The following is a 27,868-nucleotide window of genomic DNA, read 5'->3' on the forward strand; positions in this document are numbered from 1 at the left end:
GAGCAGACGCAAATGTCGCCGTCATCGCGGCGTCCCAACTCCTGGCTGCCGAAGCTTCCATGGTCCGTTGTGCTGGAGGGAAACCCGCAGCGGAACTGGCGTCTGCCGCTAGAATCACAGTCGGCAACATCACAACACTCTTACGATGTTGTCGGCCAAAAATCGAGGGACTGCCTTCTGGACGCTGTGAACGCACCAGTCGAAGACGCGTTCCAGGCGCCATACCATTGCGGAGGTTCTCAAGCGCTTTGATCTCGAGGAATGGTCACCTCTCTCAAATGGCAGCTGAGGAAACTGTTCTGGTCTTGCAGCATTAATGCAATAAACTATCGGTAATGCGCAATGCCATAGGCACCATTCTCTCAAAATCACATGCTCAAAACGCGGAAGGTAAATGTGGAAGCTGAAGTGCGAGACGCCAAGAAAGCCAAGTCTGTGAGCGCATGCAAGCCCCCTGCCATGCCCGAGTGCAGTAAACTCTCATTGATTCAAACTCCAGGCCTGGGCCACAAATTTTGTTTTAATTATCAGATGTTTGAATTATCAGAAATTCATCAAAATATGATGCAAGATAAAGTTATGATTCGCCATATGAATGGCTACAGATTATAAAGCAAATGTTTCATGATTTCCTCCAGATGGGCCTGCTGATCATAAGCAGGTGTGCTACACATGAAACATTTATGAAATGTATGACATAAGTTTATTTATCTTCCAAAAATGTTGTTTATCGTGGACTGTTTAGACAGCACATGACAACTCAAAATAAAATTAGGTTTCTTCATCAGGCCAAAATGTTGTCTAATGGACTATAGTATTAAGCGGAAGCCACAAGCGATGAAAACAGGCAACGCACTGCAGTTCCCATAACAACTTGCGAGAACGCTGTCACGTGGGCCTATGCCATGCCACCACGTCAAAATGTCCGCGCTAGTTGGTATGTAAATTTTCGCGTGGCGCCATTAACTGTCCCATGGAGCAAACCGACGTGATCAGCTTCGAAGCCATGCCAAACGGCACCTTCCTCTGTCCCAATGTCGTATGTAGCAGAAATCTGATGGATAGGCTCCCATTGGCTGGCGCATGTCATCAAGGAACGAGGATTCGATTGGCTCTCATGCGGCGTAGTTCCAAAAAAGGCCTCCAGAGAAGCCCTCTCCATGACAGCGAGGCGCACGCAGCGACCCGGCCACCGGTAAGAGGGAGCGGTGGCCGGCAGTGGCGGCAGCTCCAGAGTGGGCGTACGGCCGAGCACGGCGCGGCCACTTCACAAGAGCACGCGCTCGGCCGTCGGCCGGCGAAACGTGTCCATCCATGCCACTACGCCGCAGACGAACTAAGGGAGCGGAAGAACGACATTCATGCTTTCGCGTTCACAACTCATAAGAAGAGCTTAGGTGTCCTTGGACTTTTTCATAGCTGTGTGTGCTCTGCTTGAGCCCCGTTGAGTGCGCTTCTCACCGAGCACCGGTGCGCTGCAGAGAAGCAACACCCGCAGAAGTAAGCTCCGCGGGTGTTGCCTCTCTGCAGTGCACCGGTACTCGGAAAGAAGCGCACTCAAGGGAACAAAGTATAAATAAATTGCATGAAAACGACGTTCGAATTAAGCGGCTTATGAATACATTTTTAGCAACCCAGAAGAGGACAATGACAAAGGAACAAACTTACTGGAGCCCGAGCACCACGAGCGTGCGCACTTCGAATTCTGATCTGGTCGGCGACCTTAAGCTCCACACAGTGAATGCTCTGTCACGCATTTCATCCACCTTCAATTGCAGTGCATTGTCCCCCACCACAGATTTCACCGATATGGCTGCTGTGCAACAAAGTGACGAGGACATTTGTTTGCTCACTCAGTTCTCTAACCAACTGAAGCTCATAAAGATTACACTCTCCTCTGCGATGTGTTAACTGGAGTACTGCAACCTGTTTTCCCTGCGGCGTTTTGCCGTCAAGTTTTTAACTCACTCCATGGTCTGTCACACCCTGGGATACAAGAAACACAACATTTGATCACACAACCTTTTCTTTGGCATAGCATAAACAAGGATGTATGAGAATGGATGCAAACATGTATTGGCTGCCAAAAATTAAAGGTCCATCGCCACACCTTGACAGATTTCCAACCATTGCCAGTGGCCACCACACGTTTTGATAACGTTCATCTCAACATCGTCGGCCCTTTACCTACATCAGAGGGAAACACCTATATACTTACACGAACAGATAGGTTCACTCGTTGGCCAGAAGCCTACCTGATTCCTGACATCACCACCGCCACCGTAGCACGAGTTTTTGTGAGTGGATGGGTTGCAAGATTTGGTGTGCCATCCAACATAACGACAGACCGCAGGCAACAGTTTAAATCAAATTTATTTTGTTCAGTTGTTCAGTTTGTTCAGTGTGCAGCTTCTTGGTACACACAGCATCCCATACGACCTCCTACCATCCTATCGCCAATGGCATAATCCAACGGTTCCATCGTTGGAAGTTGTTTGCACCACCAGTGGTGCAAACAACTTCCTCTCGTCCTGCTTGGTTTCCAATCAGCAGTCAAAGAGGAGCCCAATTGCAGCCCTGCGAAGCTTGTTTATGGCAGCACTCTACGTCTCCCAGGTGATATTTTTTCTCAGGGTGATTCTCATGCTGAATTGGACCCTGGAACACATGCAAATGAACTGAACTCCGCTGAGTACGTCCAGTGCAACCAAAGCGCGAACAATGATCGCCAATATACAAGATCTTCATGAGGCCACACACGTCTTCATTCGACGAGACGTGGGTCAAAAGTCGTTACAAGAACCGTACGATGGATCATTTTAGGTTGTGGAACGACGAGACAAACATTTTGTGGTGGACTTAGGAGGTCAAACAGGCACTGCATCTGTCGACCGCCTCAAGACAGCGCATTTGGCTGCTGCCGTTGAGACTTCACTTTGTGACTCTTCTTGTTGTCATAATTCAGCGTTTCCTTTGTATGACACTCCTTCCATCATACCACCTCACCGAGATTGTCGCGTCGCATGGTCTACACCTCTCTGTCGTCTACATCTCTAGGAGGGGGGCACCTGTAACAACCCAAAAGGAGGTTGTCGACAAATGAGCAAGCTTACCGAAGCCCGAGCGCCACGAGAGCGCGCACTCCGAATTTTGATCTGGTTGGCAACCACAAGCTCCACGGCATTTACGTCTATTAAATAACTTAAACATTAAAAACATAGCGCGACAACCAAAATTTAAAAATTTGTTTGGGTTAACCAGAAGTACAAAATACCCAAGTTTGAGTTATCGCAAGCCTACTGTGTACTCGTTGCAAGTTTTCAATTTATTCCCTGCCGCTTCCAGCTTAACTAAGGCTGACAAAAATTTTTTTGTTGGTGGTGGAATCTGTGAACAATTTATTGAACATAATTGTTAGTTGTGGTTTCGCCTTTTGACGCCAGGTGGAGAGTTTTGTGAAGGCAACTTCCTTCGTATGCATTTCTGAGTCAACACTGTTTTTGAATGGCGAACTCACGTGCTTCAACTTTGCACCCCTTGACAAATTCTGTAATCCAGGAACTGCTGATGAATTCAGAATCTGATGACAGTGAAGCTGAGTGTACTTGGGATACTGATGAAAGTGATGACGAGTCGTTACCACTTGAATGGCCACTCAAAAAGGAAAAACTCGATACTGGCCCCAACTGAACTCCATGTGACTTTCTTCTCTATGTTCACTTCAGTCGAGAAGTTATATGACAGAGCTCTTTGAGCGTAAAGCAGCGTAGTCTGGGAAATAAATGTACATACAAAATCGGCTGGTGTGCATGTTTCTACAGCTTAGAACTTGGTCTGCCTCAACGGGCGACAAGTCTCCCAGCTGAGAAATTTAGCCAGTGCAGTACAACCTAATGTGCATCACGCAGTAGTGATGCACGAACGCACGCCGGCACGATGCTCATCCAGATCTAAACGAGCAGGGGTGGGGATTGAGCCCAGGATCCTGGGTGCTGCAGCGCGGGCTTTCGCTCCATGTGCTCTGTGCTGGTGTGCGCTGGCCCACTCGGCCACCGATTTTCCCGATAAATGTACATATTAAAGCATGCAATCGTGTGTCTGCATTCAGAAAAAAATCTTTTTGTGCAGCGAAAAATACTTGGCATTTGAAGGGTTAAATGCTATCTGAAATTTTAGTCACTGTTTGTCATGAACTCTATAGGCAGTGACAGTCGTGCAAAGAAGTCCGAAAAATCTGTCGCGGACCATAAACCATCTTTTGCATTCTGATAATGTGCGTAACAAGTTGCTTTCACATTCTTTCGAGGACTCATTTTCCAGCTCTGTTGCGATATGTTTCTTAATCTTTATTTTTTCGTCTTACTGTATATGTTAGCCCACTCTTTATTTCCATCCAATTTGCTCTTGATTCAAAGTGGGCTATCTCGTAACTTTATGGTATTTTCAGTTCCCACTTATTTGTTGCTTTGCCTTTAGAATACTTTTGGCATGTCAGTGCCTCTAAAGAAAGGAATGGACCGCGTTTTAGGTGTTATATTATTTTCATGCCTCTACAAAGGTGGTGGTGGGAACATAATCGGCAGCAAGAGCCATTACAAGTATGTCAAAATTGCAAACATGCTTGAAACTAATTCCACAAGCTTTGAAGACTTGGCTCCTGAAGATCAAACGTTTCAATTTTTGTTTTATACGAAGGTCCTTCCAATGCGCAGGTTGCTGTAGTGCAGAAGGCGGTGCAGGAACGCCTCCAGAGGCTAACAGTGAAACTGCATAAAATGGAACAGCGGAGAGCCCATCCAAAGTATACGCGTTCCAGAACGGTCAAGGAGCAGGAGAGAGACCATCAAAAGGTGAGCCATAAGGTCGGGTGACCGCCCGAGTTGGGAGCAAAGCAAAACTGAGGGCCACAACCTTTCTTCCTTAGCCCGGGGTTCGCTTTCAGTTCTTGGCGAGAACGAGAAAATATTTGGCTGCTGATTTGTTGTGGCATTGCAACCTTCTACGTAGCGAGCGTTATTGACCAAAAATTTATCACCCATTCGCAAGCTTACTAGCTGGCAGTATTTTGGCGGGAGTTTTTCACATACACATGGATGGTGAAAGATGTCTTGTGACTCCTGATGTACTTGTTCAGAGCGCTCCTTTGTATGCTGGGGGATGTCAGCTTCTGTACGTCAACAAAACAACCTGAGAAGATTCATAATTCTCGAAATGAATAAAAATGTGATGTAAGGGCTTTTTTTAAAGAATCTGCGCAAGTCTTTTAGGGGTAAATATAGTTATAAAATAGTGTTTTTCTTAGGTAAAACCACTTACAATACTTTTACAGTGAAGCTGTTATACACTAGGGTCTGTGAAAAAATGTGTCCTCACATGTTGACAGAAAACTTCCCATTGGTCATGCAAGTATGAATAAATAAAATCAAAAAGATGGGTCAAGTAGGAATTAATAAAAACGAAAAGAGGGGTCAACCAGCCCGCGTCAGCCTCCCTTGGCATTATTAGGTAGTGAGGTCCTGGTCCCTTGTTATCATCTCTAAGCGTCGTCCTCAAGGTCGTCCTAGAAGTCCTCCTTGAGGTCGTCCAAAAGGTTGTCCTCTAGGCGGCGTCCTCAAGGTCGTCTTAGGCATTGTCCTCCAGGTCGTCCTAGAAGTCTTCCTCGAGGTTGTTATAGAAGTTACCCGGGAGGTCGTTCTCTAGGTATTATCTTAGAAGTTGTCCTTGAGGTCGTCCTAGACATCGTCCTAGAAGTTCAAAACTGTTGTTTGACTGTTGATAGATTTGTTGAAGAACAAATCTATCACCAGATAGAAGGTTGTCCAATGGGTAGTCCGGTTTCTGTGACTATGGTGAATCTGGTCATAGAGCATGTGGAGGAAACCGCTCTACAGCCAACTGTGCACGCAGCAAGGTGTTATTAACGTTGCGTGGACGACACTTTCATAAGTTTCAACAAAGACCATGTTGATACATAAAGAATGAGCGGGTTGTTAAAGGAGCTGTGCAACGATTTTAATGTTGAAAGAATTGGCATTTTCTGCTTTCGATATTGTTCACTGTGTCACAAATGGCAGAAAACACTCCTCCTTTCATCGAAATGTTGCGATTCCGCCGCGTAATAGCGAGGCAAAACTTAGAATATTTCCCAACCTGCAGCCACGAGCGGCGGCCATGAGAAACAAGCGGCGTGACGTCGCTTGGGTAGTTGTAAAAAAAGATAGCAAGTTGTGTGAATACCTGCTCTATAAAAGGTAACTTTTCTATAAATCTTGTCGTTCCAACATATATATAAATGTGTCAAAACCCTGGTATCATCGAGAAAACTTTTATTATACGGAGTTTTAGTGGCGCCATCTATCCTAGGTCCACAAAACCGCGAATAGCCGCCAGAAGCCGGAGGGGGAGGGGGACAGCGCCGGACGGGCAAGGACGGGTATGGCCGGACCCGGATGAGACTTTCCTCTTTTCACCGTATATTTCGCGGGGCGCCCGCCAGCACGTGGTCACGCGGTCGCGAGCGGATGAGTTCTCGCTGCTCGCTGATGGCTCTAAAGAGATAACTTTTCCAGAACCCCGCGCCTTCTCAAGTGACGTCACTGCGCACGTGACCCGGAAGACGATGTACGAGTTGAGAGGCGGCAAAAACCTGGATCTTTTTCATTTTTTAAAATAAAAACTAGGGTATCCAGGCAAAATCTGTTTTCTGTAGTTCACTACAGAAGTGTCAGGCATCAACTTCCACAATTATTTAAGCAAAGCCCTGAAATTGTTGCACAGCTCCTTTAAGGGTACTGAATGTGAGGAAGGGACAAGGTGCGGGCAACAACAACAAATGACAACTTCCAAATAGCAGCGAACATTTATTAACCTGAGGTCTGTATATATAGGGTAGGGGGAGAGAACAGGGGGAGGGGGAAATGGAAAGGAGGTGACCCAGCCTTCTAGGACACGTCACCGTTCTGGATGCCAAGGAGAAGTTTTGGACCGAGGAAGCTTGTCTCCCTTGCAGATGAGACGATAGAGGGGGAACCGAAGTTGACCTTGCTGTGTTGCTGTGGTGAATTGCGAAGGCTTCTAATATTTCATGGCCATACCGTGAACTGTGACCACCGATTCTTTCGGTCGAAGGAAAGCCAACTGAACAGGGTCCGCACTCTGAAGACAGCCTCGCGATCAGGTGAAAGGAGTACTCAGTTACTTTGGTGGCATCACTGAGTGCATTGACTCCCACGTCGTGCTCTGCAAGATACATTGGATTAACGAGGCACTGCCTCAATGACCTCTTATGAGAGCATGCAAACGAGGTCAAGAAGGCTGCCACCAATGTCACTGAGTCCTCCTTTCACCCAATCGTGAGGCACCCTTCAGAGTGCAGACCCTGTTCAGTCGACTTGCCTTCGACCGAAAGAATTGGTGGTCACAGTTCACGGTATGGGCGCGAAATAATAGAAGCCTTTGCAATGCACCACAGCAAGGTCAACTTTGGTTCCCCCTCCATCGGTTTATCTGCAAAGAAGATAAGCTTCCTCAGTCCGGATCTTCTTCCTGGCATCCAGAACGGTGACATGTCCTAGAAGGTTGGGTCACCTCCTTTCCATTTCCCCCCTTCCCCTGTTCTCTCCCCGTACCCTATATATCAGGGGTGGCCAGGCTGACCCGGCCTAAGAGCCGCCAACAAAACCACGAAACGTCCAAGAGCCGCGGGGGGCAAACGTTTTGTGCAGAGCAATAGACTAAACTCAAACTACTTTCAATCTATCCGAGTCAAAAGCAGACCAACTGTGCGTAAGGTAGCAGTAGCACAAGACTACCAAACCGCAAGCTGTCTAGATTTAATTTTCATTCCTTTCTTTGGGGAAGTGCTCATGTGACCAGGAAGGAGGCGAGAAAGTGCCGGGGGGCTGGGTTTAGGGTAGGGGAGGGAGCCGCGAGGCCGCACTTTATTACGCGAAGAGCCGCATGTGGCTCGCGAGCCGCAGCTCGGCCGCCCCTGCTATGTATATACAGACTTCGGGTGAATAAATGTTTGTAACTAGTATTTGGAGCTGTCGTTTGTCGTTGTTCTCTCTCCCTTGTCCCTTCCTTATATTGACTACCATGTTAATGACTTTCATTTAGCTTTTAACAGCATTGAACCGTCAATCCAATTCACACGTAGAGTAGAACAGAACAGCAGACTGCCTTTCCTAGATGTTAATGTATGCCAAAACGACACCGGACACATAGAAACAACTGTGTACCATAAAGCTTGCAACACAGGTAACTTCTTAAACTTCAACTCACATCATCCAGTTGAGCACAAAAGAGCAGTTGTAAAAACCCTGCTACATCTCTCTGAACACATTTCTTCTAATCTGGAACTACGAACATCTGAAGGTACATATATTGTCGACTTGCTGGTGAAGCGGGATTCTCCTAGATGTTTTATCGAAAACACAGGCAGGAAGATAGGAGAAGCGAGACGTCAAGATAAAAATCGCAATAGAGCAGGGCAAGTAATAATTCTGCATATGTATTAAGGGCATTTCTCCAGTCCCCTCTCCCCTATAAACATCCAAACTGCTTTCAAGTTTCATCTTAAACTAGGTGACCTCGTTTTGAAACCAAAAGACAACACTCCCCCAGAGTCCTAGTGTGGTGCTGTGTATAAATTGAACTGTCTAGATTGTGACGCATCATATATTGGGGAGACTGGCTGAAAACGTTGCACCCGTACGAAAGAACACAAGTGTGACGTGGCAAAAGCCACTCATGAATTAGTTCAAAGACGGAGCTGGTTGACCATCGTTTGACAATGGGTCACAGTTTTGACTTCAAGAACGCTTCGACCTTGGCGCACAAACAAAGGTGGGGCTCACAAAGGTACTTGGAATGATGGTGCATCCGGAGTGATTCATCAGCTTGTAACTCCAACTGCGCCCCCCTTCCCGAAGTGTACGCGGACCTCCTTCATTTCTGGTTGGCGTCTCTCTTTGCTGCCTCTTCGCTTCACTGATGATGTCTTGTGTAGGGGAGACGAAACGTCCGATTAAATTGTTATTTGTGTTATGTCAAGTCTGTGTAGTTTGTATCATCGTAAAATATTGTAAGTGGTTTTGAGAGGAATAAAGAAAATGAGGCCCTCAAAAATTAGCTGGATTTTGTTTTAGGTTGAGGGTCACAGAGAATTGAGAAGAGTGCGCAGTCTCCATAGAAAATTATTATTGTGGGAGTTAAACTGAATAATTTTTGAAGATTCAACAACCGTTATGTTTGTTCATACATCTCTTTTTTTATGCTCTTTCAGATTCTGGATTTAAAAAGTGAAATAGAACGGTTGAAAGCCACGTAAGTTTTACACGCCCAAACCTAGAATAAACTTGTATAATATAAGTTAGTGATATAAGTTGGTGTCCCCAAACGTGCCATAGAGGCCACTGTCTGCCATCAAGGTCGACTGACATGTATCAATTTCCTTCCTGGGTGTAAGCATTGCTTTATCGACTTTCTTCGCAAGTCGATTAAGTCTTGCCGAGTTTACACACCTGGGAAGCTTCAAGGCAGGGGTCAAAAGGTTTTTGACGATCGGGGCAGACAAAAATATGGAGCTGTGCCAGAGCTAGCGTAGCTCGCACAGCACTGGAGCGGTACCGCCGAGAAGATAAAGCCCGCTCATTGTGTCGTCTTTAGTGAGTCCGCAACCCACCCCAAGTGGCAAACGCTCCGAAGCTCGATTTGGCAAGGAGGCAGACGCACGCATCTTGGCGTCTCCTTGCGCTAGCATTGCACTCGATGTAGAATGCTGCAAGAGGCCATCACGGTGACCCGAGAGCAAGACTGGCGGCGCTTCGTGGGTCCACCAGCGACGACATTAGAAGAGCAAAAATGGAGCCCTTATCTTGGAGGTGGTATTGGCTCTAAACCGTAGCCAAGCCCTGGGCATTGTCATAGGTGCAGCAGCACCGCTACTGTTCAACCGTAAAAGCAACATTTAAGGCTGTAACCCACGAGCGTAAAACCGACAGAAATCTCACGAAATCGGGATTGCAAAAAATCGGTTCCCATAGTTTTTAAAAAATGAACCACACTACCGTAATATTTTGAGTCATTGCGCAACCCCCTGCCACCCGAAATTTATTTCTGAAAATGTGGACTGGGCTAGAGGTCTGTATGGGTAGGAGCCAGCCCACGTGCTGAGCTCGGGTTTTTTGCTTACAATCACGGAGGACCCGTGCTGGGCGCGGGCTTTGCATTCGAGTCTATGAGGCGGGCCGAAACTGGCCAAACCTGCTGTGTCTTTTTTTTAGCGCAGACATTTTTGGAGTTTGCTCGGGGGCTTAGGGCGGAACACCGCAGTGAGGGAGACCCAAATGTTAAAAGCAACTGTGTTTGTACGTGCGTGGGCACCAACCGCTCTTCCAGAGCACCAGCATGGCGGCGTTCATTTTCGTTGTTGGCACCATCGTAGTCTCTTGTCCCTGTCAAGCATGCACACTTATGCGCCTACAAGATGCACACCCCGCAGACATGAGCCATTTGCAAGTTTGAGTGCTTGCAGCCACCATATGGGTGAAGAGAATCCACTTCTGTCAAAGTATAGTTCTCTTGGGTGTGCTTTTCCCGACCGATTTTTCTCGGATTACCGCAAGAGACGGCGGTATTGTTTAGATCTACTTTTTGGTTGTTTTGCGCAGCCAGGGCAGGCAATTTAGAATATTGTCTTTTATCCGAACCTCCGGTGACGCTCCCTTTCCTCGTTAAATTCTAGACATGGTTTTGTTTACCGTTGCTTGCCCTTTTTTTTTAACATCCTCTTTGGTACTCAGGTTCAATTGAAAGAAAAGTCTATGAAGATGGCCTCGGGACGTGGGCTGGCCCGAGCCCAATAAACAGCGGGCCGGCAAGGGCCAGGCTCTTAAATATCGACCCGTGCATACTTCCAGGATGGGCTATGTCTCGGGGGGTGAGCGCAAAAAGTTTAGAAAAAAAACTAAATAAATGCCTGTTTTTCTGTTCGGATCTAGTGAGGCTGCATGGGAGACACGGTGAACTCAAAACTCAAACTAGTTTTATTGTTTTATTCACGAAACGCACGTGAAACAATGTTTTATTATCACGAAATCCGTTGCTTGCATCCCAACGATGCGCACCACTGATCGGCATCCTTTCGTATTCTCGTAGGGTGCAAATGCTTGCTTTGTGAAAGCACTTTTTCACAACTACAACTGTCTTGGGCGCTTTCACTTGTATCTGTGTTTGCTGCTTTTTGGGAAGTCCGTGTATCTCTAGTGTGACTACCGATGAGTGAGTCTGTCAGCTAAAGCAAGTGCATTTTTTTGTAAAAATATTTTATGATGTTTTCTGCTTTGAATTTATGGAATATGACTTTATGTCACTTCTCCACAGATTTTCTTTTTAAATGCAGACTGAAAAATCCTTTTTCATTGTTTCCAGGTCACCGAGATAGTAGGTTGCAGAAGTGGTACAGTTTGTAGCACTTCTTTGCCATTCCAGTGAAAAAAAGTTGCATATTCTTTACTTTTTTTTTTTTTTTTTTCTCACGCGCGTGTTTATAAAATGGTATCTAGGCATCAGAATTTGTCAACTGACCATAAACTTGCCTGGCTTCACTATTCAAAATCGTGGAGCTTCTTATCTTCTCGAAAGCTCAACAATGGCTTCAAACACTTCTTGGTATGCATTTAACCAACACGCTGTCTTAATTCTATCTATGTTGAAACGGTTGTTTCTGCATTATTTGTTGTTGCTGTGCCAGTTGAATCTGGTGGACGAGGTAGCTAGAATATTTGGGGTTAGCACCAACTGTACGCTGAAGGCAGAATCACCTCAGATATTGACTTGACTCGCATGTGATCATGGTCGGAAAGTCTACTATCTTTACGCTGATCTTGACTGTTCTTTTCTGCAGAATGGCATCAATGTCCATTCTCGATTTTTCGGAGACCAGTTAAATAATGTCTGGAATTGTGATGTACTTGGGGAGTTGAAATGCTTCAGTTTGCAGCTCACACAATGTAAAGAGCAGCTCACCTTGGGCGTTATCTTCTACAGTCAGTGTAACTCTCATAATATATATTGTCGGTTAAATATAATGTTCTTTAAGAGGGAGCACATCCTAGGAGCTCCGAAGAGAACACATACTGTTTTTGAAATATTCTCACGTAATAATCACTGCACATATCTTGAAATTATTACTTTAAAGAGGGAGTTTGAAGATAGTGTATGCAAAGGCTTGTGTACTGCACAGACTGTGTGCCATCAGCCGGTAAAGAGCAAAGCATTCAAGTAGTGCATATATACAGAGAAGTCCGTTGAGTGGTTATATATTTTACACCACCATCATCTTCCTTCTTGTGAAGTGGCGCCTTATGTGCAAAAAAAAAGGATGTCTCCACACTGTAATAAGGTTGAGAGCTGAGCTAGTTGGTAGTTGTTAAACATGATGAGATAAAACAGCACAAAAGGTAGAGACAAACCGGATGAGATAAAGCATTGCTCTGTCCTGTCTGGTTTGTCTCTTCCTTTTGTACCTTTTTGCGCTGTTTTATCTCACCATGTTTAATGTCTACACTGTGGCAGATACAATTCCAGGAATCCCACCTCCGAGCAGCTACAAGTGCGACCTGTACAACTGCACCGCGCAGAGGCTAATCTTGGACCCTGTGCAATACGTGTAGTGGCTGACGAATGCATCTCCCCAAGGCGATGCACGCCGCAGCATTTGAATCCACACCAAACAGCAAACGTGCAAGACAGAGGGGGGAATGTTCCCCCGCACAACACCGACCGCACGACACGCTTGGGGCAGGGTGTCGAACCAAAATTTTATTGGTTCGGTTCGGTTTCACAGCTTTCGGTTTAGTTCCGGGAAGCAAAAGAGAATGGTTCGAACCGGTTCAAACCGGTTTGAACTGCAAAAGTGAGAATGTATTTTCCGCATTTTTTTGGCAATAAATAGGCACTATTTCAACAGTGAAACGAGTATCTATATATCTTTTTATCATTCGTAGACTTCGCCTTTATTTTCAGGCACAAAAATAAATTGCGTTGTTTAATTTCAATGACGCAGTAAAATGAAGCTAGATTATGATATATGACTCAACATCTATATTTTTTTCCTTCGTCACATATATTTATCTGAATTTAAAGGTTATCAGTTTGGCAGGTCGCCTAAAATACCCTTGATGCTACAACTTAGCGTCGCAGTATTAAACGTCGTATCCTGCTGTGCTCTTGAACCAAGGACAGTGCATAAAATCATAAAAGGGGCACCCCGTCCTCACCATATATATCCTAATATCTAGTTTACAAGATACGTTTTACAATAGATAGATATGATGACGACGCAACTGAGCTAAAAGCAATAATATTTTCAAAAAGCCAGGAACGTTTTAGGACAAACCCTTTCAGTCTACCTCTTATAAAAACACTGAGTGGCAATCACAACGCTTGGTTTCCTGACCAATATTGTTTACACTCGGCGCCGTGATGCCGGTGAATAGTCGTGCGGAAAAAACTGACCTTCGTACTCAGATCGAATCTGGCCTAAAATAGCGCGTACTGAAGTGAACGTTTTAAACATAGTTTGGCATTTGAGGTTTGTTCTTGTCAAAATGCCGGTCAATTAAATTTGCAAATAAACATCACCCTTGCTATTTTTTTATATTTTTTTGTTAAATAGAACAAAGTAGTATTCCATACTCTGCCCGACATTACAGCTACTTAATTGGTCACTTTTCGACTGTCTGCGTGCGCAATCGTCATAGATCTGCCACGCGCAACTGTGTACTTTGTTTTCGTCCTGCCCACAGACACAAAGTTCTTGTTCATCACATAAAAGGAGCAAGATACTTCTATATGTTTGAGAAGTTAAATATGCACCAGGAACACATATGTTATTTAAATAAGCTTAAAAATAAAACATTTGTTTAAGGTTTTCCCAAATCACTTATAGACGTGTCTATCGAAGATGAAATGGTCGGAAATGATTTGCAGAGCATATTTCAGATAATTTGGAGGTGCATTAACTTACAATGTATATCTTTGGGGTGATCGGCTCCTTACTTGTGTTGTCAAGTCTTCAGGCAGCAATAATTTTTTTTATTGTCATCAATTAATTTGACTGTATGAAGTTCACATAACCGCTTGAGGTCGACACGGGAGGATGATACGCAAGCATACGCCATCTGTTGAGTCTGCGGAACACGCTTTTTCGTTTGTTGTTCGGCAGTGTGAAACACCGGGTCGCGGGCTACGCCAGAAAGTACTGCTCACATTATAGATCTGAAGGCAAATACACGAAATGTACACAAAGAGATACTTATAGGTATTATTTTAAATAATCCTATACAGGACACCTTACTCCAAAAATAAATGTATAGAAATGAAGGTTATAAACGTTAACATGTTTGACGGAACTCCGTCTGGTTGGGTAAAAAATTTGAGAAATACAGACCTTTACCAACCAAGGCCTAAACATTTAGGAGCCCGACATTTCAATAGGTCGAGCTAAATAGGTCGATAGCCACTTAACCATCGGCGTATGTCAACGGACTACAGGCCACTTTAAGAACCAAAAAGTCTGAGGACACCTAAGCACTTATTGTGAGTTGTGAAGGCGAAATCATGAATGTCGTCCTTCTGCTCCGTTTCGTTGGCCGTCGGCTGAGCGCGGGCTCTTGTGAAGTGGCCTCACTGCGCTGAGCTCGGCCGTGCAACCTCTTTGGAGTTTGCCCGAGCGGGCTGTGCAGCCACGCTCGTAACACCGCACCCCTTACCGGCGGCCGGGCCGCTGTGTGCGCTGCGTCGCCATGCAGAGGGTTTCTCTGGTAGCGTTTTTGGAATGTATACGCCGCACGAGAGCCAATGGGAGCTTCGTCCCTTGATGACACGCGCTAGCCAGTGGGAGCATATCCATCATTCTGCTACACGCGACATTGGGACGGGGGAAGGTGCCGTGTGGCGTGGCTTCAAAGCTGATGACGTCGGTTTGCTCCATGGGACAATTAATGCTCTCGCATTAAAACAAGGAAGCAAACGACACACCGTAGATGGAAAGGAAGCTGCAGCTCTCCACGCGCAAATAGTCGCCCCTGATGAAAATACCGAACCGGTTTTGAAACGTCGGACTCCTAACTGTTCAGGACTTGGTTAGTTATCGTCCGTCTTTCTCTAATAGAGATGCGAGCAATGACGTTCCTAATTATACATAAATATTGCGAAGAACAGATGGTGGAGATGATTGAGCATGTTGGTTTCTAATTTACGATAAGGAAAGAGGAACATTTAAGACAAACAGACAAGACAGGTTGTCTTGTCTGTTTGTCTTAAATGTCCCTCTTTCCTTATCGTAAAAACAGACAATATATTTCTAATTTATATCACATTTTGACATGAGAATGTACGAGCTCGAAACTTCGCAGAATACATTCTTGGGAGGCTAAAGTTATATTCGATTTTACGCGCACTTGTTTTGGGGCCTCATTTTACAACTCTGTGTTTTATCAGTCATGCGCACTCTAACATTTTATCAGGCTGCCGCGTATCATCGCGAGACTGCTATATATACTGCACGACTTTACAATTTGGAGATCCCCTTTTGCTATACACGTACTTCGTTTCAGCTTAAAAGGGCATTGCAAAGGTACGAAGAAAACCAAATGCTGCTTCGAAAGTCGTTCCTATCAGTGTCATACGTGAGCGTTCAGGGACGACATTGGTCTAGAGCGTCAGATAATGACGACATAGAATTCTAGAGGAAGGACTGGCTGAATAGGCGCAAGTGACCCTGTCTCATCTCTTCAAGTACGTGACTATCACTCAAATGTTTGCTCGGAACACCCGTAAATTGGTGGGGCGTTCACACCTTCATAACTGGATGTTAATTTCCAACATTTAGGAAGATTGCGCATGGTTATTGGATGCTTTTGTCGTTTGGGTTCTCTATTGGTTCAGTCCAAGGACTTCATCAACAAAAAAAAATGTGCTCAAAATTCTCAACTTATTTAAACTATTATGTTCACTTAAACTATTTGTTGCTTTATTTTATGTTTAATGTGTTGCTAGAGTCACACTCACTATACTCAGTTTCACCTTATGTTGTAGCGCAGCGAAGGCTAAAAGCCCGAGCTCATAGCGTTGGCAGCTGCTCCTGCTGCACAAGAGCTTGTGCTGCCGAGATGTGCTCCAGAGCAAGGAGCTCGCGCTTGTAGCCTTTACTACGGTACATCGTAAGGTGAAATAGAGTATAGTTTGAGTGAACGCGATGCAAATTAAAAAATGGTCAGAAACGCTTTCAGGGCCTTTTCAAGTCCAGACACAGCCGATGCTACAAGCGCGAGCTTGTGGTCCTGCCCAGTGTTTGCACTGCAGGAGTGCGCGTGCTTGGCAGGGACACTGAAAGCCCGAAGCTCGCTATTTTAGCTTCTGCTACGCTCACACTAAAAATGAAACCGAGTATTGTGTTGAAACTGAACTGTTTAACATGCTTTGCACATGACAAAATTGCGCTATATGCTAGTGGTCAAAAATTTATTTTTGCTGTGAAAATCGAATCTTGTGGTGCACACTGCACGCTGCTGAAAGTTCGCGCTCAGTGCAACTCATGTATTATTTCTTGGTGCGGCGTCGTGACGAAGGTCGCAAGCGTCTGGCACCCCGAAAACGCGCTTTCTGGCAGGAGTGATTTTGCAAACGAAGCAGCCTTGCAGGGTCACGCTGTCTGGTTTGCGCCCAAGATGTAGAGCAGAGGAACCTTTACAACACAATGTGTTTTTAACCCCCCCCCCCCCCCCCTCCCCTCTTCCGCTTTTCATTTTACATGCTCCTCCAGAGAATACTTTTGATTTCTGAAGGATTCTTTCTTCCGTTTGGGGGTGCCAATTCGACAATTATATTTCTGTCATTTGTTAACAGTAATCCTCCATTTATTTTATTTTTCAACCGCAAACTGTGAAGTTTAAACAAAACTGCGAAAATTTGAGCGGCTTCCTCTAAGGCCACTAGACTTTTTTTCTTTTCAGGTATCCCTGCCATACACACTTGGAGTTTTATTTAACGTCAGATTAATAAGCCACATATAGTCCTTTCAATCCTTCTATTCTCGGGGACAACTTTCATGAGACAGGTCAACAACAACGAAAACCTTTTTGGCTGCCTCAACGATGCATACATGTAAAATGGATCATGCAACAATTTTTTGTACTTTCAGTAAATGCAGCTAAGAGCTAATCCCTGACGTTGATAGCTTGAAAAACACCCATTAGTTTTCTCTTCGCTCAATGGGAGACGCAAAAAAAAATAAAAGAAAGAAATCTTTTTCCTCTTCAACTCTCTATTAGAACAAGCGGCGATGTGATATGACGCTAATTGTATACAGCCGGTGTTAGAGTTCAGCTCTTCTCATCTTTGATTGAACACAAAACAACACGAATGTTTGGTGACGCTGGTTGTCAAGAACTCGAGCACTTCACAGGGGCTCATGACAGTCGAGTACGTCACGATGTCACATGACTCGCACTGAAAAGTCGTGATGGCATGTGACATCACAGTGTAAACAACGCAATTGCGTCAGCGTCCGTCTGTGTATCTGCTTCAGATTGAGATGGCATTTCTGGAAGAATCGCTCTGAATGTGGCGATTGAATGTGATGTGGTTTGGGCAATGTGTATATATATAGGTGACAATGGTGTTAATAAAAAAAAAAGTTGAAAGTGAACCGCCTGTCCTGTCGTCCGTGTTTCTTCATTGTCCCCGTTTGTTCTCACTTTTTTAACATTCTTTGCTAATAGATCTACAGTCCACTGCAACTCAGGTAAGGCGAGGGAAAGAAAGGCCGGGGAGGAAGAAGCAGACGGAACGCTGGAGAAGGGAGGGGGAAACCTCCTCCTCCTCCAGCATTCCGCCTGCTTCCTCCTCTCTGGCCTTCCTTCCTTCGCTCTACCTTCTTGAGCTGCAACGGACTATAATGACGTCTCAATTTAAGCCGACAACGCGGTGAGTCACGTGACTACGTCACAAGGCCACGTGACGTTACATTATTTGACAGCATATCTTAACACCATGACATGACGTGACCATGTGACACATGATTAATCAAGCGCCACAAAAATCCAAAATTTTTCATACATTGCAATTGAGTATATTTTTTTTTTCTTTATTCAATGAATCCCCCGCAGTGTCCGAGGGCGTTACAGCAGGGGGGTTACAAGGATGAAAAGAACACTTTTATTGAAACAGCACACTTGCTCTTCAGGCAGCCGATTCCACTGTGCAATTGTTCGTACAAAAAAGGAGTTTGCAAACATGCATGTCTTAGCGCGGCACTCTAATTTTAAGACTATGATCATTACGACTAGAAACATAATAGGGTTCTTTTAAGTAAGTCTCGCTATTTATTCCTTTTTGGTTTTTAACTATTGAGTATAAAAATTTTAGTCGCAGTTTTTCCCGACGTACGGAAAGTGGTTCCCAGTTTAACATTTTTTTCATTTCTGTACAGCTTTCTTTCCTCCCGTATCGTCCAAGAACAAACCTAGCCGCCCTGTTTTGTATTTTGTCCAGCTTATCAATCAACGTTTTTTTGGTCTGGATCCCAGACAGCACATGCATATTCTAAAATGGGTCTAACACATGTTAAATAAGCAGTTGTCTTTAAGTTAGGTTGTGAGCATTTTAAGTTTCATTGGATAAAATTCATTACCCTGTCAGCTTTTAAGACTACTTCTATGTGGGCATTCCATGAACAGTCGGATGACAATATGACACCTAAGGATTTGTATGGAAGTTCCTTGGTTATAGGGTCGTTATTCATAAAATACTGAGATTCAATTTGTTTCCTTTTCTTTGTAAAACAAAGGTTAACACACTTTGTGATTTAAATTCATTTTCCACGTAGAGCACCAACTGTGAATACGATCAAGGTCTACTTGCAACTGGGCGACATCATCTGAACTCTTAATCTTTCTATACACTACACAATCATCAGCAAACGGTCGAATACAAGAGGAAATTCCAACAGAAATATCATTAATAGAAATTAAGAACAAAAGTGGACCCAGGACAGAGCCCTGTGGAACTCCTGATGTTACATCAACGTAATCGGATTTCTTGCCATTCAGTACTACACATTGACGACGCTGGAACAAGTAATTTTCTATCCATCTAAGCACAGCCAAGTCTAGATTTAACATTCTTAGTTTGTTGAGAAGAAGCGAGTGTGAGACCGTGTCAAACGCTTTTCGAAAATCCAAGAATATACAATCTATTTGCCTTCCCATTGGCTGAGCAAAACGGCTCCTAGATATTAGCGGCGAGATGTTTCAGTGGCGCCCTCCTACGGTTCCCCCTTGTGACCTCATTAGGTACCTTGCAAACAAGTTCGATGGTGTTTGTAAATAGCATGGTGGAAGCTTGAAATCATTGCGCTCTCAATGGAACACTGCCAACACCGTCAAAATTAAAGTTCTTTCATTCCTCTTATTTTTGTCGATGCTAAATCCTTTTCTGACGTCATAGTCAGCGTTCGGCCAATCGTGGAAGGCCGACCACAGCGACGCTTTCGGTCGCGCACGTCGCCATATGCCATTGGCGGCCGCATCACGAGAGCGCGCACTCGGCCAACACCTCCTGACTCGGCCGCCGCTCTCGTGGCAGGCGTTGCCGGAGGGGGTGAGGGTCTGCAACCGCTTCTGCTCCTCTCGGCGCCGAGGAACATGGCTGCGCCTGAGGCATCTATATCGGCGGCGGCCGCAACCTCAGCAGTAATGAAATGTGGCCGTCCACGCCAGTACACCGCAGATGAACTGAGGGAGCGGAAGGACGACATTCTTGTTTTCGCAAGGGCTTAGGTGTCCTCGGAATTTTTTATCCGATACAGGTGAATTTAGAGTATGTTTGTTTCTTGATGTTTTTTTATTCTTACTCTAAATTTCGAAAAATTTATAACATCAAAATTATGAAAATTCTTGAAAAATAAACTCCGATAAATCTTTGAATGTTTAGCAAAAAATAGGCTCCAAAGAACACCCTTCGATTTGTACGAAAAGACTGCAAAAACGAGAACCATAATTCTTATGGACTGTTTTAAGAGGAAACAACCGATTTCTTTCTTTTATAGTGGAGGCGTGTGAATATTCGAAACTTAGAATGAATCGTGAGTAGTGTTTGTGATATTTGATTCAATTTGCAGCACATGTTTACTGGTCTACTTTTTTTTTTACAACGGAGTTGTTAAGGGCTAGGTTCCCCAGGATTGTGTCTGGTACCAAACAAATGCCGACGCAAAACTCTGGACAGCTACCGCCCTCTATGAGCGATAGCGGCAACCAAACAACCGGCTTGCCGGCCTCGCTCATAGATGGCGGCAACCTTTCCACTCTGGTTTTCACCAGAATATAGAAAGGCTCAATTTCTCTAGGCGTTGTCCTAGATGTCGTCCTCGAGGTCATCCTAGAAGTCGTCCCTGAGGTCGTCCTAGACATCGTCCATGAGGTCATCCTTGAAGTTGTCCTAGAAGTTGTCCTCGAGGTCGTCCTAGAGTTCATCCTTGAGGTCGTCTTAGAAGTAGGTCGCCCTAACCGTTGTCCTAGACGTCGCCCTCAAGGTTGTCCTAAACATTGTCCTTGAGGTCGTCCAAGAAGTAATCCTTGAGGCCGTCTTATCATAGTACAGCTTTGCTGGTCTTCCTTCGTCACCCAAGTGGAAAGGCTGAAAGTTTTTTTGTTTTTTTTTTAACTCATGAAGAATGTTTCGGAGGTTATAACCATGTTGAATAAACCTGAGAGCAGAAATGGACAAATAAGTCGAAGGAACAGAAAAGGACAGGACTTATGGGTTCATTTCTGCTCCACTCTCAGGTTTATGCAACATGGTAAACATTCACCAGCTTGTCTTTATCCTTACTACAATGTGTCAAAAAAAGAAATTTACAGTTTTTTTTTTTTGTTTTTTTTTTACCGCAAAAATAAACTATGCATCGCCGAACGGTAGGGATGGGTGAATATTCGGTTATTACGAATAGCCAGTTGAATTCTGTTCTATTCGGCATTCGCTTCGAATCGAATTTAAGTATTCGACAAAATCGAATTATTCGACAAAATCGAATTATTCGACAAAATCGAATTATTCAACAATATAGGATTATTTGAGCTTTCTAAATACAGTCAAACTCGACTATATCGAACCCGTTTACATCGAATTATTCCTTATGTCGAGAAATTTTTGTGCACAGTAATGTTAGTGATAATATATAGCAAAAACTATGGTTGCATCGAACACAAATAGCAGCCGCTACCGCTATATCGAACTGCCAAGAGCGCCGCTTTGCTCTGCAAGCTGGCTTTCCCCCAACGCGGGCGGTCACATTGGGGGAAAGCCAACTTGCAGAGCACGCTGGCTTTCTTTTTTTTTTTTTTTTTTCGGGCGGCCGCGTTGACCAAAAGAGAAAATATAGCTAGCGAAGAGAGGGTGCTTCGTGCTTCCTCTCCCCGCTCCGTCCGCAAAAGAAATACTTTTTTTTTCTTCCAAACAACTGACGCGGCCGCCCCCCAAAAAAAAATGACAGCTTGTTTTGCTATCTGGCTTCCCCCAAGCGCAGCCTCCCTGTTGTAGGGGAAAGCCAACTTGCAGAGCAAAACGGCAAATCTGCAGGGGAAGGTGCTCGCGGTCGGACGTGGTCCGTGCTCTGGGCATAGTTCGGCGCTAATGCGCGAATATAGAAGGCAGCGGCCTCAGCATTTCGGAGTCCGTCGATAGCGTAGAAAAATATCGTTATCGCGGATGCCATGAAGAAAAAGCAGCAGAAGATGCAAGACTACTTCATTAAGTGACAATTTAGCAGAAAGTAGATTTTCGAGTCATATTCATTAAAACTCTTATATCGAATTACCCGCTATATCGAACTGTTAGACGTTTTCTTGCGAGTTTGATATAAACGAGTTTGACTTACTCTGGCTTGGATTTCCGGCCAGGTGGCGCAAGCTTTCGACCATTTCGTGCTCCCAAACAATACACTTGAAATTAACAATTACAGTACTTCTAATACCAAATAAGGGCAAATATAAAATTTAAACATACCTTGTGGTATTTGTTGCTTGTACTGTTCGAACTATTCAATTCGAAGTTATTCGGCCAAAATCACTATTTGCTTCGAATTCGATTCGGACCCAAAATCCTCTATTCGCCCATGCCTCTCTCTGACCCATAGAGATCATATACTAAATCTAGAGGAAAAGGTCTGCCATTTTCCCATACATTCTGGCTGCCGCAAGCGGCGGACCATGCAGGCAGACCCTCGGGGTCCCAAACACGGTTACATCATCAGAGCAGTTTCGTGAACTTCAACAATCCACGAACTTACCGGTGGAAAGATACTCGCGTTCCTTTCGAAGGTTTCTTTTTGCATAGCGCGCAGATGTACGGCCTCGCGTTAACGCTAAACTAAACCATATACCCGGCTTCGCTGGTGGGGCGCGGCTGGGCCGGCTGGGCGCGGTTGAGGAATACGAAACTGCGCAACTACCAGATTTCCGAGATTTCGACAGAAGGGAAGTTAATGCAGCGTAATGACTTTATTGCTTTTTATAAGCGTTAGAATAGCTCAGAATTTAGTTTAACACGTTAAATTATCACTGTTTATATTGCTGAGAGTTTACACTCTTCGTGTTTACCGCGTTTACCATGGCAACGTTGCTTTCTTTCTCTCGTGTTCTGTCGCTCTCTTTCGCGATCGTTCACTCGGGACCCAGGATGTCGGCGCACGGGATTTGCCACTCCTCCTCACCCACCTTTACCCCCCTGCTCTGACCAAAGGTAGTGCTAGAGGTCTCAACAAGATGCCAAAGTTTCAGCCCGATCCGATGCCTTATTCAAAAGTTATAAGTGATTCTCTGAAAATTTCAATGGGAAAATGGAGCCCATTTTTGCCCGTTTTCGGTTTCTGGTGCCATAGAGCTCCATGTATTCGAGATTTTCGTCGGCCGCCATTTTCCCATTGAACTTATCAGAAAATCACTTATAACTTTCGAATAAGATATCGGATCGGGCTGAAACTTTGGCATCTTGTTGTGACCTCTAGCGCTACCTTTGGGCGAAGAATGAGCGTTCGGCAATGCCTAGTTTATTTTTGCGGTAAAAAAAAAAAATGCAAATTTTCTTTTGTGACATTATGTATGTTATGTTTCGGAGGTCTCCGGTTTCCCGCGTCAAGCTTCGCTGTTTCGACCGGCGTTCGCGCGTCAAGTTTCACTTCCATGCACGGGTGTGCTAGGAGAAGCAGCCGACTTGTCGGAGCATGTCGGTTAGTTCGATGGTTTCGGAAATTTTACTTAGATCATCGGCCTTCCGTTAAATTATAGTTCGATTCCCAATTTTAAAGGTGATTGTCGGACAAGAAAGTATCAAGCTATATTCTGATAAGCCAATTGTTGCATTGGTTGTCGTGCTATGATTTGTTTTCCTAAAGAGTCTTATCGGGGCCTTTTTTTTTTCTTTTTCGTAATAAGTATGTGACAAAATTGTTCCTTTTCATAGGCATCCCTTCTAGCAAAGATTTTCAGCAGTGATTTTTAAAGTATTTATGCTCAACTGAAATTAAATGTAAAAACATAGGCTACAGTTCAATCCAGGGAAATCCAGGGCAGTTAGTGCAAACAGGCTTGGTGTCAAAGACCAGTGTCATCCCCAAAGCGAAAACAATGGCCCTTGCTGGACGTTGTTGAGATCGGCGATAACTCGATGGGCCACAAATGCCGTTTTCCTTCGGCGACAGCCGCGGAATGGATGAAAACCCTTCGCAGGTCGGGGTTGCTCTAGAGGAGGCAAGCGCTAACCCGATTGGCTTCTGACTGACACAATTTCTGCGAGTCCTTCCGTTGTTTTGTACGAATTGAACTTGCCGCCTACAAGTAGGCCGCTACAGCAATCGGGCCGAGGTTGGCTGGATTTCCGTCGACAACCTCAGCCTGGAAGGATTTTCGGAACACGGTTTCAGCAAAGTTTAAGTTGTTTTTTCTCTCCCAACTTTCTACCCTCTTAATTACACGCCTAACTGCAATCCCTGGTACGCGTCTTCAACCGGTGTACTGAAAGTGGTCCCGAAGTGGCAACAACATACGTCACAAGACCCAGCGTACCATCGAGACCACGCCTTCAAGCTGCAGACAAAGCGCCCTCCGCTTCGAACCGAAACTGAAACCGCGCGCGCGTCAAAGGCCCATGGTTGGTAGCGTTTAGGAACGCCAGTTGAATAATCCTGTGAAATGCAAAAGAAAAATTAATATAATAACTGTTCGGTAAATGCATAGCTACAAAACACATTTCTATTCATAAAACTCGGTCTTTTTAAAGTCAAAATAAAATAAGCCTCGTTCCGTCAGGGAAAAGTTTAGGATCGGAACCTGCTGGAATCGGGCCGTCGTCTGCTAATCCTACCTCCCGACGATAACCCAACTAAAGACCTTTCAGAAACACTGGGTTATTTCCAAGACAAAAATAAAAGTTTCCACTACTGCTTATGATGCTGGACGTCTGTGATTCTTTTCACCATAAGTGCGAACTTCATAACTAAATTTACAAGCGCGAACGTGTTGTCTTGAGCCAGGGCTTCGCTTCACGAACTCGCATGCACATCAAGCAACGAGCTGACAGCAAGCCTGCTGAAGGCGTTTCGTGTGACTTTGGCATTGAAGACGACCTACATGCACGCAAACTTTTTCTGACCTATTTCGCGGAATACCCAATGACTCAAGCGCAAGAATTAAAAGAAACAAATACTGGGTAGGTGGCGCAAGCAGCCGCCTGATTCGCAATGATCGCTTATATGGTTTTTATCTATAATGTGTGCCAAGCAATCGGCGAGATCCCCGCACTCTCGCAAGCGTTGGTCCGCGTTTCCGCGCTCTTCCCGGAGGCGTAATGTGAGACCCCCCACGGCAAAGCCCCGCGAGAGAGAAAAGAAGGAGGGAGAGGAGGAAAGGGAGGAGGGATGAATACCGCGATTGGCTGGCGCAGTCACGTGGTACGCGCGCGCTACGGGCTGTTCTAAGCTGCGTGCAGCCCCCCTCCCCCCCGCTACCGCCGACGCGAGCAGCCGCCCTGCCGTTTTGTTTTGGAGTACTCCACGCCCCAGTCGAAAAAGTGCATTGGTGCAGTCCTAGATATTGGAAGGTATCGTTAGTGTGAAACTGGATAACATACGCGCACAGGTCTCAATGCTGACTGGGCAGCTACGCTACGGCCGTTTTATGCTTTCTGCCGTAACGTTCGCGTACTCCAGGGCGGAAGGGTGTGTTTAGGCCTAAGGACCCGTGACCGCTGCCAGCGTTCCGAAGTCATTTACGGCCTGGAAATAAACCCAGCTCGTTTGGCTTTCGCTAAAACGTCCAGTGTAGCTAATGTTTTATTTCATTCGAACGACGCGCCGCTGCGGTGTTGTGTAGTCTGCCCTACAGCGATGCCCAACTCGCCGCTTGGCAGCATTATTCACGGGTGTAACATCATTCGCCCGTTGCTGGCCTCAACAGGAATCGCGCCAGGTACGTATGAGACGCCAACGGAGCACAAGCGGTGATCTGAACCGCGAGTGCACGTCTGAATTGTGCTTTGCATATACACTGTCACGCCTCTGCAAGAATCAATCGCGCTCCCCGCAGCTAGTCGAAATGGAGAAGTGCATTGTCAAGCCTGTAACCCTGCGGCGAAATTGATCTATACCCGATGTCAGCTTTTTTGTGCTCCACTGGAAACGGTACTAAAGCGTGAACGCAGCTGCTTCGACCAGTGCTTTTTTTTTTTTTTTGCGCGATCACTCGAGGGGCTGAAGCATGTCCGCGGGCAGCGTGCACGCACTCGTACACCCACAGTGGAGTGACGCGAAGTGACGTAGCGATTGTTACAAATTTAGCGAAGGAAGCGGGCAGTGAGAAAATATTCCACAAGCCGACTGGCCATCTACTGTCATCGTCCTCACCTGCAGCGACGACTGGGCACGTGTGTGAACGAATTGGTTGATGTCAAGGGTCGTCCTCGCTGTGCTTACCAGTTAGCCTCTGCAATGTGATATGCCCACTGTTATGCGTACGCATGCTGCAGACAGCAGGTGTCAGATTTGTCCTAGCTATGCTTACCTCAGAATATCTTCAAAGGATTGTATTCACACATGTCCGCAAGCCTCGGATAGTTTTGCCCGAGTGACTTGGAGCCTGTGCTCGACACAGGGGGGCTATGTTGCACGTTTTGGACTCCCAGAAGACTAGGGAGAAGGAAGTGACGTAGGTGTGAATGAACGTGTCTTGGCAACTTCTGCAGATACTGTCATCAGCGACTACACCAATCAACATCCAGCGAGCATCGTTGACGTCACTTCCTTCTCCCTAGTCTCCTGGGAGTCCAAAACGTGCAACATAGCCCCCCGGTGCGAGGGCTGGCTTTGCCTGCCTGACCTCCATCTTTCTTTGCGACTACAAAAAGCTGGCCAAACTGGCACCTGGCATTGGTGAATAGGTAGTCTAGACATAAAGGGAAACCGAGGTCAGCCAGCGTGAACTTTGCTTCAGCAACAGGGTTTCAAAATGCAGCCGCAAAAAGATGCACTACACTTTGGGCACATTGCCATTGACGTTTCTGTTTCCAGCAGCTACAAAAATAAGCACTCTCATCTCAGTTTGTCCTCTTTTCCAAACTTGGTGATGTTAACCACTTGTGAGGTTCCATCAACCCAAATTTCCACTACAGAATACTGACACTTCTGGCTGCATGACCTCCACTGGGCCATGTGAAGTCAAATCATGGAATGCCTAATTTTTCTCAAACCAGTAGGGAAAATATACGAGGCAAGACATTCTCAGATGATCAGCATGGTCGACTATATATGCAGCAGACCCGACAACAAAACTCCCTGCACACAACTTTAGAAATCCATCCATTTATTTCAGGCACATTGCACTTGCGAGCAGGCAAGCACGAAAGCAAGTTTACATCACGAGCACTGGCAGTGCAACACAAGGCGCGCAAATATGCCCAACAAAAAATATGAAGCATAACGAAAAAATAATGGTTATCTCATTATTGAAGACGGCAATAGAAACAAGGTTGTCGTGATTCATGTATGTGCACTACACAGTAAACAGCGTCGTGACAACAGGAAGGGCACAAAAAGTGCATTAAAAACAAATCGCAATAAGGAAACCTTGCACTCTATGCAACCAAAAAAAAGAAGAAAGCCTAATTCCTACCAATAAAATCATACTATTTTAAAATAAAATAAAATACTATTTTCTATCAAAAGAACAGATGCGATGCGAATACACGAGTCTTGGTCAGTCATGTATCGGAGCCGCTTCTAGCATCTCCCTTTCCACTTCCTTTCCTACGCCTTGCCACTTGCACACCGTTCAATGCAGATGAACATCCATAAGCTTTGCAGTGCATTGGCAGGTGTGATCCATAACCACTGATAAGTGAGGCCGCACTGATTACCATGCCTCTTACCACAAACCAGCAACTTAACCTTTGGTCCCGAGCATTGCAGATATTGGAGAACTTGCAAAGGGTCGTAATGATGACAACCACACAGAATTTGGCTGCTACTCTTTTCAAGCTGTGCAATATTTTATGTACATAAGGCATGACTTCAATTTTTTTGTGATGTTTCTTGAGTACAGTATTATGGCTTTTAAGTTCTGAAAGGGACAGTGACACCCCCCAAAAATTGTTTTTATTTTTTGCCAGGCAATACATTATGGTGTCGGAAGACTGCCCTATCAATATTTTGCGACAGCGTCACATATATTTTTTATAAAGTAAAAAAATGCAACTGCTTGAAACCGAAACTGGACTGGGGAAGAAGAAATATAGAGAAAGTTACCAAAAA

At 45.1% G+C, this 27,868-nt stretch overlaps 2 protein-coding genes across 5 annotated transcripts in view; both read left to right on the plus strand.

The window, feature by feature from the left end:
- The window catches only part of LOC8024554 (valine--tRNA ligase, mitochondrial), an 88,050-nt gene extending 70,367 nt beyond the window's left edge, over positions 1 to 17,683 (plus strand). For 2 of the 4 annotated variants that reach the window (XR_006078121.1, XM_029990573.4), the window contains 2 exons: positions 4,713 to 4,850; positions 9,287 to 9,385. Coding sequence is in view for 3 of the 4 variants with exons in the window: in XM_029990573.4 (XP_029846433.3) it covers positions 4,713 to 4,850; positions 9,287 to 9,331 (183 nt within the window). In the remaining variant the exon portion in view is untranslated. Of the gene's footprint in view, positions 1 to 4,712; positions 4,851 to 9,286; positions 9,386 to 12,579; positions 12,942 to 17,021 lie in introns of those variants that run through there. The other 2 variants (XM_042292612.1, XM_042292611.1) reach the window with 2 other exon arrangements.
- A 7,182-nt stretch (positions 17,684 to 24,865) lies between these two features.
- The window catches only part of LOC8034447 (zinc finger MYND domain-containing protein 19), a 54,619-nt gene continuing 51,616 nt past the window's right edge, over positions 24,866 to 27,868 (plus strand). The window contains exon 1 of the mRNA XM_042292613.1: positions 24,866 to 24,907. The gene's annotated coding sequence lies outside the window, so the exon portion shown is untranslated. The remainder of the gene's footprint in view (positions 24,908 to 27,868) is intronic.

This window comes from Ixodes scapularis, unplaced genomic scaffold, assembly GCF_016920785.2.
Source record: "Ixodes scapularis isolate PalLabHiFi unplaced genomic scaffold, ASM1692078v2 PGA_scaffold3__209_contigs__length_174095766, whole genome shotgun sequence".
In the NCBI taxonomy this organism is placed as follows: Eukaryota; Metazoa; Arthropoda; class Arachnida; order Ixodida; family Ixodidae; genus Ixodes; species Ixodes scapularis.